We start from the raw sequence: 16,384 nt of genomic DNA on the forward strand, positions 1-16,384 counted from the left end.
TAATTTTTCACTTTAGTAGAGGATTATATTTATACATCTGCAGAATAAGAAAATATTTATTCTAATATAAGTCTCTTTATACCTAGTACAGTTAGTAGCACAACTGCAGCTGAAGCTAAATTAATATTATCATCACTTACATTAATGAATGGCCAACAAACATTTTCCCAAGCATAGTGACAACAATAACAGATAATATATGGCCGAGTTCAGTGGTGTTAAACATACAGCTTTGTGAAGTCCAGAATTCCAAACCTCCTGGACAAGTAGGCTCAATCTCTCTTCTCACATTGAAGGAACCAAAATAATAGTTCCATTTTGAAGACCGCGGCATTGTCAGTATCTCCGGAAGTCTTTAGGAGGCTTGAAGTTGAGTGGATGGGTTTCTGGAGTCGCGTCTAGATCTTCTTTCCACATTTTAATAGTTTTATCTGCTTCACAGGTAACAAGCCTAGAACCACTAATATCGTACGAAAGAGCATAAATGCATGCCTCGCTGTCCAATGAGCCTGATACAATAAAGAAAGTGATAAGAGAGAAATCTCACAGTTACCACAAAGAAAGATCTGATGTAAATGAATAATATTTACCTGGCTGGACTATGGTCTGGGCTTGCTGGAAATTATGGCCACTCTTCCAGTCCCAAAACCAAAGGCTCCCATTGTCACCTTCAAGAGTAAGTTAAAAATGGATAATCCTATGATGATATTATCATGTTCCATTTTTTCTTAACAGATTAAGATGAACCATAGCCACCGCATATAAAATCAGTTGCAATTAAGTAAAATCAACGGCTATACAAAGAAAAGCATTTCCCCGAGCTATTAAATTATTATCAAATATACCTGCAGTTGCTAAGACACCATCCTCATTGACAGCCATTGAATTTATTATTGTTTTCTGCTGGGACCTGACAAAAGAAAATGACATTTATTTTGCAAGGATGCATAGTGGCAACATCAAACAAACTAGAGAGCAATACTACCAATAACACCACAGAGATTAATGTACTCATAAACATGAAGAGTTGTAAGTCGTCGATCCTACCCAACACTCGAAAGGTATGGTTAGACAGCTGAAGCTACAGAAAAGCCTTAAGGCCTTAACATCCAAATGCAGACTTTTGATGCTTGTATGAAAACTTTGCAAAGTCATGGATACCAAAAGCAAAGCATTTGCTAACCAAATGAAATTTATGTGAGAAACCATCCTCTCTTTCACCATCTGACAACAAATTTGCCAGTACAATTTTCTAACCAATGAGTTTAGATACTCTTTTCTTTTTTTTTCTTTTTCTCTTTTGTATTTTTTCCTCTGAAGGCCCATACTTTCAGTATTTGAGTCTTATTAAGTATGATTTAAGGTGCTTTAGATCACCCAATTATTGGTTGGTTAGGTTTTCATGATTCCTATGTAGATTAGGTCTCTTTTGACCTGTTCAAGTAGGAACTTGAGTATATTTAAGGGTTCCCAATCCCATCCACTTTCAGAGATTGATGAAGGCATCTACCACTCTATATGATTTATTGCAAGATATAAGCCTTTGTTTGCTTCGAGTTCGGCAGGATCCCTGAAATTGTCAAGGACTCCAAGCCAAGTTCAATAACCAAACACCTTTTTGTATTATTTTTTCCTAACCAAGTTCATTCCGGAATAACTAAAAAAAATAAAAATACTTTTTCATTATTATTTCATATTGATTTCAATTTTATCCTTAATATAATTTAAATATATCAATTTCATGTCCTATCAATGTTCTCTCTCCTCTCTCCCTTTTCCCTCTCTTCTTCAAAAATTGCATATTTTTTATTATAAAAGAGCTCATTTTTCACATGGCTCACAAGCAAAAATGATTTTGAAAAAAAAAATATTCATACACACCGGTGGGAAAATTAAAAAATTACTATTTAATATAATTTACTGATAGGTTAAATATGGGTTTAAAATGACTAACTTGCATATATTTTATAAATTTAATAATAATATTTTAGTACTATATGCATGACACATACTCAATTTTGCTAAAAAACCAATTATTTTTCACTTTTTCATGTCACAACAAAGTACACCCATATTTCAAAGGGTTAATTACGTTAACTACCCCTGAACTATACCTGATTTATACAGAGACCCCCTAAACATTTTTAGGTTACAATATCACCTTTCCATTAGTGTACCGTTAGAAAAATTGGGCGAGTTAGCTTACGAGACAATTATATCATACATAATTAATTCTAAATGACCTAAATACCCTTGTAATTTTTACACAACCCATTAATTAAATTAGGATAAAAAATATTCTAATAAAAAATTAATTTGTCTTATTATTATATTCAATCTTCCTCCACTCCTCACCGTCACCACCCTATTCTCTCCCTCCCTCGTTTCCTCGCTTATATTCTCTCCTTCTCCGAGCTACTATACCGCGTGGAACGAGAAGGCCACGGCGAGCTCACTAGCGCACCGCGTGGCAGGGGAGATTGCGGCAAGCTTCGCTACCAGGCCATGCAGTGTGAGAGGGGAGGCCACGACGAGCTCCATTGTCGAGTCGCAAGGGAAGGGAGGCCACGGCAAGTTCGCAACTGCATTGCATAGGAGGGGAGGACGTGGAGAGCTCGCTGCCGCGTAACGTGGGAAGGGAGGCCGCGGCGAGCTCACTGCCGCGCCTCATGAAAGGGGAGGCTGCGACGAGCTTGCTACCATCACCCTCCCGCTCACACGCCACCTGATGTCGAAGGTAGAATGAATGGAGACGGGAGAGAGAAAAGAGTAAGGAAAGAGAAGAGAGAAAGTTAGGAGACAAGAGAGAGAAGATGGTAAGATATTTACTATATTAAATTTTTTTATAATTAATAATATTGTGATATATTAATTAGGGGTATAGTTGGTTACTCGTTTCACTTTGTCCAAAATTTAGGAGTGACATTGTAACCTAAAAAAGTTTAGAAGGTTTCCGTAAAAATCGAGTATAGTTCAGAGGGTGTCAACGTAATTAATCCTATTTTAAATCTTCTCTCATGTATCTCTAATTTTCCTCCAAAACAAATACCTTTTCCTCTAAGTTCTTTTTAAAACTTACTAAATCCACAATAAATTATACAGTAGTTATGGGCTTGTGAGCTTTTCTAGGTCCGCAATAACTCACTTTTTTTAATAAAGTTTGCAATACGTACTTCTTAAATTAAAATGAGAATAATAAAAAAATAATATAGCCTTATACGTGAGCTTAAAACCAAAAATAAAATTAAAAACTAGTAACATTATGTTATTATTAAATAAAACATTAACCTTATATTTTAAAATAAATAAAATAATAATAATAATATGTTTAGATACACGCATGCATATAAGCTCGTTTGCGGGCTTGGCTTATATACATGCTTGTAAGCTACAAATATGTAAGTTAAAAACTTTTTATAAATAAAACAATAATATTTTTATAATTTTATCATCAAAGTCAAAAGGTATTTTAGTCCATTAATTTTATATATTATTTATTTTTCTCCAAAACTAATATAATTTTCACATCACATCAAAAGTAATAATTACACTTTAGCCTAGTTCATAACCAAACACTAAATTTTCTCAGCCTAATTTAAGGTACTTAAATTAAAACTAAAAAATAGAGCCAGTTAATCAAGTTTGAGGCTTAGTCTCAAATCAAACACAGCCTAAATAATTAGAGGTATAACTTCTTATTCCCATATTCTTACAGGCATTCATCGACGTAAAGTTGAACCAAATAAAAGTTCTCTAGCAAGTCTGAATGAATCAGTTTATTATCTTTTTCCTTTTTCATCTTGCATTTAATTTCTTCATCATTTTCTTGCTTTTGTACTTTCTTCAATTCTTAAGAGAACATTGACCTAAACACAATGTTAAAAATTATTAGATTTACAGAACATTGAAAAGGATATCAAAACAAGATAACTCCTCTGCTGAAGTTTCAGAAAATAGATCATCTTCTAATCTTATATCAAATGTAAAACTAAGGGCTATAGTTCCATATTTTCTACTCATGTTTCATATGTATTTGCTACTATATCATTAGGCAATTTTATGATCAAAATAAATATATGATGTACATCTCAGTGGACACTCACAGCATATTGTGCAAAAATTCGCCTTTAGGAAGGCTAAATTTCTTTATATTGTCCGCTGATGCTGATGCAAAAGCTTGCCTGCACAAAAGAAAAGGAATAAAACAAAATTAGCTGGGGAGATGGTGGCTCTCATTATAAGTTGGGGAAGCATACTCTTTAGGATGCAATGCCATAGCCCGAACAGATTTTTTGTGGTGTGTGAGAGTTGTCATTGTTTTTCCTGCAGAAAAGGATCTCCATTATATGAATAAGTCTGGCAAAAATTGTCAATGGACACTGTAAAAAGTTAATTACCCGCAACAAGATCCCAAAACTTGATTGTCGTGTCATGAGAACCTGTCACAACTTGCGGATCCTGGAAAGCATAAAAATGATTAACAACCACAAGAGAAGAAAAAAAAAATTAATATTTCCCATCGCAAGTTGCACTATCAATAGTATTCTGTAGGACAACATGGGAGTTGACAAAAGATGATAGTTAACTAGAACCGCTACTAAGATAACGAATAAAACTTAACAAGAGGTCAATTGATGTCTAAGAGCTGGTTGTGTGTTATCAGATACTCATTGCGCCGATTCCCCTGAAATGGTGTCACAAACCTCGAGCTTACATCCCAAATTCTAGTCCTTCAGTATTCCCTTCAAAGTATGTACTATTGGCCCACAAATATCTCAAGCTTACATCATCCCGTGCCTTAAAATAGTAATGGAGAATATGCGATTAATGTTTTGTATAAAGGAAATCTTGTTATGGTTAAAATTAGCATCGGTACCCCAAACTTTCCCCCTCAATCTTCATAAGGCTGTGGCACACAACTCTAAGTTGACAAGGCTCCAGTATGGATCAATCAAATACCAATTGTTGTTTACCTATCCTTAAGTTAAGGAAAGATTCCTAGTTGAGGTGAATGTATTGCATAAGCATGCAATCAAACATCAATTGTTGTTTACCTATCCTTAAGTTAAGGAAAGATTCCTAGTTGAGGTGAATGTATTGCATAAGCATGCAATCAAACATCATACACTAGTTTTAGGGTAAAAAGACTGGCATTATCATCATGTTCAGGAAGAAAAGTATTCAATCAATCTTAGAACAGAATAAATGACAAAATTGTCTCAGAAAAATAGTTTTAGGGGAAAAAGTACATCACCCACTCTATCCAACAAAATGCGCATCTCAGATTCTCTCAATTTTAATAAGAGTGTGTTGAGTTGATCAGAAGTAAGAAAAGAAAGCAACAATGTTTTAGTAGTCCCTCCCTTTTTAGTATTCTCCACTTTCCTAAAATCATCAAACTTTCCTAGTATTGATTCATTGCACTTCCTCTTTTAAAGGGAAAGAGTGGCACTTCCTATTTTTTTTATATATTACATGTCATCATTAATTATCATAAATTTCCACTGTTTTTTAATTTAATATTATGTTAGTATAAATTTTTTTAAAATAGCACTTCTAGACTATTTAGAGATTTAAGTTTTCCCTATCCTTACCATTTGCCACAGCATCCATCCCTGCCATGTCATCATCTTCCCCCTATTTATCTCTCATTCTCTCCCCCTCCCTTTCTCTTCTCTATTCCTCCCCTCCCCTCCTCCCCCCTCCAGAATGACACCTAGGTGTCTCATGACAACCATCCTCACCATAGGGAGAGTGGCAGTGTGAGACAACGAATGAGGAATGGCGGCATCAGCCAAGGCAAGTGCGACAACTAATACGACGGCGAAGGAGGGTGGTGGTGATGGTAGAATAGGAAAGGGGAGTACGTTAGTTTTGGAGTGGGGAAAGGATGAGACTATGAGTGGCGTGGAAGAGAATTGAGGCGGATATACAGAAAGGGCCAAATGATGATTTTGGTTGGGTGGGATTGAGAGGGATGGCGGTTTTGATTGGGTGAAAGAGAGCAGAAAATAAAGAGGACCGACGAAGATTAATAAAGGTTGCACTTACAGGAGTTGTTAAATCATAAATGTGTATATAGACAAACTGAATTATGTCACTTTATCTACTATCAACCTCTGCTCGGAGCAAAACTTAACTGCTATAACCAACCGTGAGACTAGAAACTGAGATGGTGCTTTCTAATAACTAGGATATACCAGTGCACTTGATAAACTGAAGAATCAAATAAATTGTATGCTTATATACTTAAGCACTTATTTCATAATTTCAGATTTTTTTTTTCTTACCGTTGGTCGAGCAAAAACTGAGCAAACGGTATTGTCATGTCCAGTTAAAGCACAAACCATTGCTTTCGTCCTAATGTCCCACACCTGAGGGAAAGAATGAGAAAGAATGACAAATAATTCATTAGTTTGTAGACTGTATTTCAAATAGTTATTCAATTTCAAGACATTCTGCAATCAGAATTTTAACTTCAATATGAAAAGTAGAACATCATCTTACCCGACAAACTGAATCTCGACCACCTGTTAGTAAAATATCAATAGTTGGATGAAGGGCTAAGCAATACACACCACTGAGATGTCCATGATAAGACCTAACCACCTTTGGATCATTAAAAAGAGACCATGTAAAGAATGTATACCGAGAGATTAGCAAATGTGCTTTATAGCAGCAAAGTCAAAACTAAAAAAACTCAACCGAAACTAACCTTATTCTGTTCAAGGTCCCAACATTTAACTTGCTTGTCATCACCAGCAGAAAACAAATAAGTATGACGTTGACTGACAGCAAGTCCTACAACGTTCATGCACAGATGCATATCAGTATCAATCTACCCCTGACTTTACACATTATACCAAAAAAAATAACAGTAATGTTATCAACTTCTAAATAAAGCAACTAACCGCGTATTTGTTCAATATGTCCTGTCAGTGTAAGCTTCAACCTCCCAGATGCGACATCCCATATCTTGAGGAGAAAAAGTATTGGGAGTTAAGGGATGTAATATAAATTATAAGTTCCTACTAGTAGCCAGGGACAGATTAAAAGTTGATAAGATAAAAAAGAAAATACAGGAAATCATTTTGAAGAGTTCACATACATGGATTCTCAGTATTTACATTAAGAAAGTTCCAAGAAATTTGCCAAACTAATGACCAATGTGTCACTTAAACAACTAATCAAAAGAAAATATTGTAAGCAAATATTAAATAAGAACAATTGACACTGTAGTGGTGATTGTAAAATAATAATCATCTCAAAAATTAGGAAAACGGCAATAGCTATTATATAATCTACCATTGTGATGAAGTGCTAACAATATTTTTACAAAATGAGATGTATTCAAATGATGTTTATTATACTTACATTGGAAGATGTTGACAGGATGAGTTTATGAGAATACAAAATGGTAATAGAGGAACACAAAATAAGAAAAACTCATAGTAGAAAAGCTTTATTCACGTAAACACTCATTGTATCAGCATATATCAACTTTGAAACACAATATACAAAGTACTGACAAAAAATTAACAGAATAAAGCAGGAGCAAGTGAAACAACAGGGAGTAGCACCCTCAAGGAAAGATTTAGGGATGCACCTATGCTGTTTAGTAGGAACTAATTTCTAGTCAAATGCAACGATACAGAAAAAAAATTGAGCTACCAGGAGAGAGAAAATTTTACGATAGGAAACATCAGAAGTAATATAACTGTTGCGACGATAAACTAGTAGAGGATAATAGCCTACTAATATTAGACTGAGAAATTGAACAGGTCAAGATTCAAGAAAGGTATTGAAGAAGTTTCCTAAATGGTGAGGATGTAGAAAGGACAACACATGGAAGAACAAATCATCAAATTCACTATTACAATTATGAAGCATAGAACTCTCCCAAGCACCACTCTATGGCAGCCAAATTTGGGACTAACCTTTATCGTTCGATCAGCAGAACCAGTACAAAACCATGTATTGCTTGGATCAAATGCAACAGACCTCACCCATCCCAAATGACCGCTGATGACCTGCATACATCATAACGAAATTGCATTACACACTAAAATGCAAACATCATAAGAATACAAGAAACAAGGATGTACTACGGCATAAGGATAACATCAGTGCATCCACTGCCATTAACTTCTAATAAGGATCCAGTTCCTTCTTTTAAGTATATGGAGCATCTTGAGATCTCCTAATCAGCAGGAACAAGTTATTCTCCTATATTTTAATTTATCATGACCACCCTCATCAAACATCACAATTGAAAAATATATTAAACTTTTCTTCTAATTCAAATATGAAAGAATGAACTAAGCAAGTAAGAAACTTAGTAGTTCTCTGATACAGCTTCCCACTATAAGTACTATTTTGACTATTTTCATATAATGCAAGGTCATTCTTAGGATATGCATAATAAAAGGATCATTATTGACATGACTGGAAGAATAAATTATGTCCTTAGATCAATATTCAAAATGCAGAAGTATTTATCTTTCAATGCCTGGAAATTGAAATTCACTTCTTATGACAATAAAATTGTAACAGCGAACTACAAAGAGCATCTGTTACACAGAGAAAGGAAACAGCATACTCGATAGTTTTTCCATGGAGGACGCCACACAGGCCGAGGCCATCTACTTGGAATCCTTTCCATCAATGCAGATGTTGATTGATACCTAGAAGACAGCATCGTCGTGTTCACAATTCATAAACAAAAGATGACATTGTAGATGATAGCATAAAGTCATAAAGGACTCCACAAAATGTATTTTGACTAATGACTATCAAAGACCCTTTGAAGTTATATTTTGGAACTTGCATAAGCATAAAATTTTTAATAACAAAATCTACAGGACAGAAATCAAATGGTACTTGCCAACTCCTTCTAATGGATCTGATATGTGCCATCAAGACATGATAAGTGTATCAAAAGGCGGCCACGGATTGCGGACTGTTACCCCTACCGTCTAGCGCCTAGCGCCAAGACGGTCTAACACTTTTAGAGATAAGTGATGGTCCAACACGTGTTTATTACCAACTCCATCGATCCAACTCTATCACTGCCATTATAGCAGAAGGAGAAGGAAGGCAATGATAGGGGGATGCCCACTCCACGCCGTCACATGGACCCAAAAGTGATGGATTTAGGGTCGAATAGAAGGATTGAGTGAGAGAGGAGATTAAGAGAGGAGATCAATTATAATTTTTTTTTTAAGTTAGCAAGACCTTGAGCCGTATCTACTGACCTAACCCATGTTCGTCTACCAAAATAGTGGGTTGCTAGGCACCGATCTACTTCAGCGGGCGGCTGCCATAACCACTTTTCAAAACACTGGACATGATAACTGGAAATAATTATTTCCAAATGTGAACTTTGAAATTAAGGACCTAGAAGAACACATTAATTAACAAAGGTCTTTATTTTCCATTCTTGAAGTTCACTTAACAAATAAAACATAAATAATTTGTCAATATATATGTGCTACAATTGAGTACATGTGCCCCTATTTTGTAGTCAGGTTGGTACTAGCAAGCAGGGTTTGAGTGATATTTATAGAGTTCAATTGAATTCTACCAGACTGTATCAGGGAGATGCAGCAAGGCATTTGGCTTATAGAGTCGGTTATCACTTATCAGCACTATGCGTCGGTGAATGGCGGAGGGGACACCTTGGCGGGGTCCCTATAACACCTAGGCGGGCCGGCTCTTCAGCCTGCCAATAATTTAAGTCAATAATTTAGCGGGTCGAGTTTTTTAGCAGGTCAGGTTTAATAACTAACCTATATAAAAAAAACCAACACAATCACTCTTCTCTCTCGCTCGCTACTCTCTCTCTCTCTCTCTCTCTCTCTCTCTCTCTCTCTCTAGCACACCGGCGAACCCTAAAAATATTCCTTCCACGGCCTACAGCAGTCAATCTCTCCCACAGCGAGTGCAAGCAGCTGACAGCAGCGGGCAACAATCTTTCCCACTCTCTCTCAGTCTCTCTCCCACAATAGACAGTACTCCACTGCTCTTCTCTCTCTCTCTTTCACTCTTTTTCAAGTCTCACTCTGTTTCACTCTTGCTCCCTCTCACACAGTCTCACATTATCAGTCTCTCACACCAAACGATTTTTTTAATTTTAATTTTTTATTTATCAATTCTCTCTTAATATGTTAGTTCTTAACTTCTTATTTCCTAATTGAAGTTAGTCAACATCTGTTGAAGTAATTAATTAAAGTAATTCTCTGTTGAAGAAATTAATTAAAGCAAATCAATAATTATCTGTTAATCTGTATTATATATGTTTATTATTTATTATTTTTTTATATTAAAAATGTTAAATTGTCTTATCATCCGTCTTGTAGCTCACCTTCCACCTAAGCGCTTGGTGGTGGGGTGACCGCCCGCCACCCGTAGCCGCTTTTCAAAACATTGCTTATCAGGGCCATGGCTATAAAACTCTGTGAACAAAGGACCTATAGAGGGAGAGCCATTTGCTACCCATGATGGCTTGTGTCAGCAGAACTAATTGAAAAAATAATGATGCCAAAGAGATTAACATAAAATTAATCATGTGGTAAAATAGGTCAAGGCAGCGATACTTAAGCAAAGCCGCCCCTCACAAGAAACCTAAAAGCGTCCATTGTGAACTAAGGCCAACTTCCACAAGTAAGGTTCTAAGTATCGATTTCATAATCAGGATCGGCCACCCAAAAAATAATATGTATAGACTAATCCATTTTGGACAACCCTTATTGGGATTGGTTGAGCCGAATCGACCAAAACTCCAATCCATGGTTGAAAGTGGCAGAGGTGAAAAATGAAGACCAATCAGAAGTCAAACACGGTCAGGGGACCCACAACATACTTTTTGACAATAAGGATCAAAACAACCGTTCTTATGCAAAATGCAAGAACAACATCATGTTTAACAGATATCCCAATTAACAGGTGCATGACTAAGAAATCCGCTGGTCTTTCATGTTTTTGGTAGGAATATCGAGACTTGATCTAGAACCTTGTTCCCTGTAAAGTAACACCATTCTTCCCTTTTGCTGCTTAATTTTATTTGTGTTTCCTTAACTGTCCTAAATCAAAAGGAAGCAGCTCATCAAGTGCATTCTCCTAATAAGTTCTGGACTTCTTCCCCCAATGTAAAATTCAAGTTACTTCTAAGTCAAAGAAGACAAACATTCTCGCAAGATAATATGCACTCATTGTGATGACTATACAATCTTAGTCATGCATAATATTCACATAATACAGGTAATGCCTGCAGAAATTAGAGAAAATGCCAATGCAATGTGGCATAATTGGCAAATAGAAGACATTGTCTTCTACTAAACAAGATCTTTTAGTGTTCAACTAGGTAGTGCATTGCAAATTAGACTAGACAAACAGCAAGCATATTCTATGGCATATTGACAGCTTATTTCTTTCTCCTAAATGACACGTTTTGGGGTTGCAATCAAATATTAAGGTGAGAACTAAACTAAATCCTTCAACAACGTGAGGTAAATAACTTCATGTATGATCAAATATTGAATTATGACTTCTAACTAGTGCAAGAAGAGGTGAGTCTTGATGTGGATCATATTGTCCCGAAATGATAGAAATTTTCAAGAATAATACTGCCAATCACTTTGGAGCACGAATATGGCATATTAATAATCCTAAGAATTATTTTCCACAGCCATCATCATGAATAACAGTTTTATTGCACAATCCTTCTACATCAGACATCACAAACTTAAACCAAAATAATAATAATAATAATAATAAAGTACCTATCGGAGGACCCAGGAATAGAAACTACAGCCCCTGCATGTCTGCTTGGAATAGTAGTCTCTCTGTTGAAGAAACCTTATGTTAACTTATATGAATAAGGGAAGCAAGCCTTCATTATCATATATGAAGAAAAATAATAAGTTTGTGCACATACGGTCCTTTTGGTAGCATAGTAGGTGCAGGAATAATTGCACCTTGCTTGCCTTCTTTTTGGGAATCTTTTCTATCCTCGATACCTGAAAGCATAATAGAACGATACCCTTGGAAATTCATATTTCTAAAGCTATTCAGACAGATTTCAGGAAGCCACCAAGTAGATGTCATTGTGCCACCCAAGCATCCACAATCTAGGTCTCTGAAAACTAATGAGAATAACACACCTGGGAGAGCCAACGCCATAGAGGCTGCAGCCTGATCCGCTTTACCCTGCTCATGTGCCTGATCACCTGACAAGTTCTTCACTACTCCAAATTCAGCATGCACCTTCAAACCAAAACAAACAGAGAAACCATGCGAGGGTATTAATATTTCACACCCATTGCTGTGTCGACTACAGCTTGAAAGAAACAGGTTCTTCGTTCTTGAATCAACAAGAACTTTAAGTTTCCTTTGCGGACACAAAGATCTCTCTTTTCTCTTTAAGTTCCCCCATATTAACCTCCAAAGGAGTTTCCCTGTAAAAATAAAGAACAGCGTCGAACAACTGAGAGAGGGAGAGCATCTGACCTTGTAGCTAATCCGAATCCGCTTGCTGCCGAGAACGGAGAGAGCAAGAGAAGAGAAGACAGTAAGGAAGGTTTGACGAGCATAAGAAAGATAAAAGAATAAGTGACGAAGGTTTTAAGAGAAGATTAGGGTTTTACCTCTCGGGGTCCGGGGGAGCGTAGTGGCCGTGGGTTGGGGAGAAGAGATCGAGGGCACGCTTCAGGGACTTGAGGCTCAGCTTCTTCAGCGACTGCGGCTCCACCGCCTCCATTGCCGCCGCTCTCTCTCTCTCTCTCTCTCTCTCTCTCTCTCTCTCTCTCTCTCTCTCTCTCGCTCTCGCTCTCACACACGCTCTCTCTCTATGGTGAACAGAGACGACGTTGGGCCGGTTCTCGAGGGCTATTTTGGGCTTCCTTGAAACGTCGTGGGCCCAGCGACTTAATAATAATAATAATAACAATAATAATAATAACAAAAACAACTAACAACAACAACAATAATAATAATAATAATAATGGCAGAGCTTGGTTGTGATGGCGGTGGATCTTGATCACGGCGAGCTAGAGGAGGGATGATAAGCTTGGTGAAGCAACGAAATGGTAATGACAACGAAGCTTGGTCACGGCTGAGATGCGATGGTGGTGGAGAGCTTAGATCGACAAGCTGCCGCGCTCGAGGAGGGACCGGATGAGGTGAGGTTGGTGACGCCGCGACCAGGGAGGTAATGGCACCCGGTGATCGGTGATGGCGAGGACGCCGATGAGAGACTTTAGAGTTTGGGGTGGAGGTGGCTAGAGGCTCAATTTTGGGGGAGATGGAGAGGGGTAGGGCTAGGGTGTAAATGTGTAATAGATAAGTTGGGAATTTAAATAGTGGGTAAACGGATATCCGTTATCCGAATATGTATCTGATAATATCAGTTATACACATATCTGTATCCGGATCTGAATATTTTCTTAACAGATTATTCATATCCGAATTCGGATTTGAATATTTACTTAACATATTATTCATATTCAGATTCGGATTCGGACATTTTACTATACTCCTATCCGTATCAATATTTGGATCCGGATCGAATAAGATTTTTCTATTCGTATCTAATCCGATACGGATCGGTTAGCGAGTTGGGTCGAACTTAAATCGACCCGTTTTTACCCCTAACTAACGATCCTCTTTACAGCTACCTTATTACCGATCTAATTTAAAAATACCAAACTATTTCCCTAGTATCCACCTTAAGAACTACACTGAAAAAAGAGTATAGAAGAGAATAAACTATCATAAACTTCCCCAAAATCTATCAAATTTAAGCATTCATGATCTAACTAAATGCAAACTTCCGGAAACAACATCAAGCATCACGTACTCACAAAAACCACTAATAGATGGCATTGCTCCTTTAGATCCAACGCTTAAATGCAAAACAAACAAAGAAAAATAAGAAGAACAATGATCGTGTTTAAGGAAGAAAACACACAGATTCACGAATCCATACCTATGAGGAGATCCTGGTAAACAAGCATGATGTCTCGCTCTCTGGAGTAAACCCTAACCCTAGCTCGAGAACAGAAGGCGGAAGAGGAGAGAGAAAAGGAGGATGGAAGCGAGGGCAATGCCGTGGTTTATATAGGCGAGAGAGGAGGTGGAGTCCTCCTCAGTTTAGGGTTTCCAAATCTATTATTAACGCTTTTAAGAAACGCCTAATTAGTATGAGCTCTTCTCTAGACCGTCCGATCTTTATAATTACGAATTTCCTTAATATCTGAAGTATCAAGTCAACGTAGAAAATAAAACCTATCATGGAAAAGAAAACTTGGGAATTAAACCATTGGGCTAAAGGTTGCATAGTAGGGCCATTAAACCTTAGTAGGCTTAGTGGGCCTTTTCTTGGGCTGAATCATTTTCTTGGGTTGGGGGCATTTTCCCTCTCCTCTCTTATCCTCTCCTTCCTCCTCAAACTCTCCCTTTCCTCCCCTGTCTTTTCTAGTGTGATATCCTTCTCTTTCTTTCCTATCCACACCTCATCATTGGCATCGCTCACTCATGAAAGTGTGGCTAAAGTATTTATGTGGGGCAACGACCATTGACAAGGAATGCATCTTGTTGGATGGGACGCGGTGACCCAAAATAAAGACGATGGTGGGCTAGTTGTGCGAAAACTAAACTTGGTTAGAGCAGCATTGTTAGGCAAATAGGCTTTTAAGATACTTCAGAAGGAAAATATTCCTCGGGCAAATATTGAGGGCTAAGTATGAGGAATTGGATCCATGGGCAACTAAGGTGGCTCCAGCTTCATTGTGGGTTTGGCAAGCCTTAAATCATGCTATGGACAAGATCAAAGGTGGCTGCAGAATTCTGATCGGCAATAGCAAGGGCACTAGAGCGGCAACCACCCCTTGGCTCAATATTGTGCCTTGGTGTAGACAACCGAGAATTATCGAGCTTGCTCTGCTGGGCTCCAATCTTATGGTTGCAAACTTAATGGAAAAGGAACTGTGGACGACACAGAGAGTTATCAAGGAAGGAGGTGAGGACTTGGCCTTCCAAATAGCTGCCATACAAGATGAAAGGACAGGCCTAGATGATAAATGGATCTGGTGTAGACACCCATCTGGGGAGCCTAAGGTCATAATCATCTATAACTTCCTCAACAGTACTCTGAGTGAGTGATGGATAGGTTGGAGATGGCTGTGGGGACAACCGGTGGCACCTCGCATCAAAACATTCTATTGGAAGGCGTGTAGAAATAGATTGCCAACATTGGCTTACCTCCATGCTCTGCGTTTGGCGTCGAATGACAAGTGCACTCTTTGCGGCCTACATAAGAAGGTGGTGGTAGTGTGTGAGACCGAGGGTGATAGCTGCTAGGGCAGTTCAGCTTGCCATAGAGTATGCTAAATCGAATTAGGAGGTCCAGATCAAGTCCATTAGCAATAGGAAATAGGAACCTTCAGATAGAGATTGGCTGAAGATCAACACGGATGGTGCTTGCACAATAGGAGAGTGCCAAGGAGGGGCTAGTGTTGTAATCCGTGACGACGGGAGGAGAGTTGGCACAATAGCCTGGGAGCCATGTCCTAATGAGTTGGCTCTCTTTACGAAGTGTTGGGCGATCAAATTGGGTCTCCGGTTGGCACAGAGAGGGTCTAAAGTTATGCTAGAAATTGACTCAATGGAGACGGTCAAGATCATCAAAAAGGAGAACACCCCGTGGAGAGTGAGGAATCTGGTAGAGGAATGTAATACCCTATGTAATTTTAAAATTCAGCATATTACAAGGGATTGTATATGGCTACAGACTGGGCTGCATGCCGGGGCAAACAAGGGTCGGGCCTTTGTTGAATTGGGCCACAAGGGCCTTTCCCCCCGTGAGTTATGTAACATTTTGTTCTTCTTATTCTGGTGTCAGCTTAGCAGATGTTAGATCAAACCGTAGCTAATACAAGCTCCTTTCTATATGAAAAAAAAAAAAAAACGTACAACTGGATATTGTAAAAAATAAGATTTTAAAAAACGTACCACCGGATGTAATTGAGTTGATCTAATACGATTAATGATTCTGCCTTGCCAACAATCGCTATCAATAATATGTGTACTAAAACGTAGTTAGATGAAACAACTTCCGTATTTTATCCTAATTATGAAAGAGTTGTTGACTCGAGACGTATTATATTGCTTGACTGAGATTTCAAATGAATAGTTGACACTCCTGTTGCTTTAAGTAGGACTCTGCATGGATGACACCTATTTTTTAAAATAGTTTTGCTAATCGCATATTATGGGATGGAAAAGCTCAGGATAAAACAAACAATGCACTAAATGTTTAGAGGAACCATGCATTTGGGCCGGCGATTGTATGCTTGGCGTTAGGGGATGTGAACGAGCCGAGGTTGAT

At 37.8% G+C, this 16,384-nt stretch overlaps 1 protein-coding gene across 1 annotated transcript; it reads right to left on the reverse strand.

Moving 5' to 3' along the window:
- Positions 1-91: 91 nt before the first annotated feature.
- LOC140788508 (protein pleiotropic regulatory locus 1) lies at positions 92-12,867 on the reverse strand. Its single transcript, XM_073137776.1, has 17 exons — positions 12,645-12,867; positions 12,508-12,532; positions 12,162-12,264; positions 11,936-12,017; positions 11,781-11,843; positions 8,600-8,684; positions 7,938-8,030; positions 6,912-6,975; positions 6,716-6,801; positions 6,508-6,609; positions 6,291-6,374; positions 4,398-4,458; positions 4,257-4,323; positions 4,104-4,181; positions 846-910; positions 591-668; positions 92-509 (listed from the first exon to the last, which is right to left on the reverse strand). Exons 1-17 carry the CDS (start codon positions 12,755-12,757, stop codon positions 337-339), a joined length of 1,422 nt encoding a protein of 473 aa, XP_072993877.1. The 5' UTR covers positions 12,758-12,867; the 3' UTR covers positions 92-336.
- Positions 12,868-16,384: the final 3,517 nt, after the last annotated feature.

This window comes from Typha latifolia, chromosome 1 (genome assembly GCF_019914945.1).
Source record: "Typha latifolia isolate L0001 chromosome 1, TyphaL0001v2, whole genome shotgun sequence".
Taxonomy (NCBI): Eukaryota; Viridiplantae; Streptophyta; class Magnoliopsida; order Poales; family Typhaceae; genus Typha; species Typha latifolia.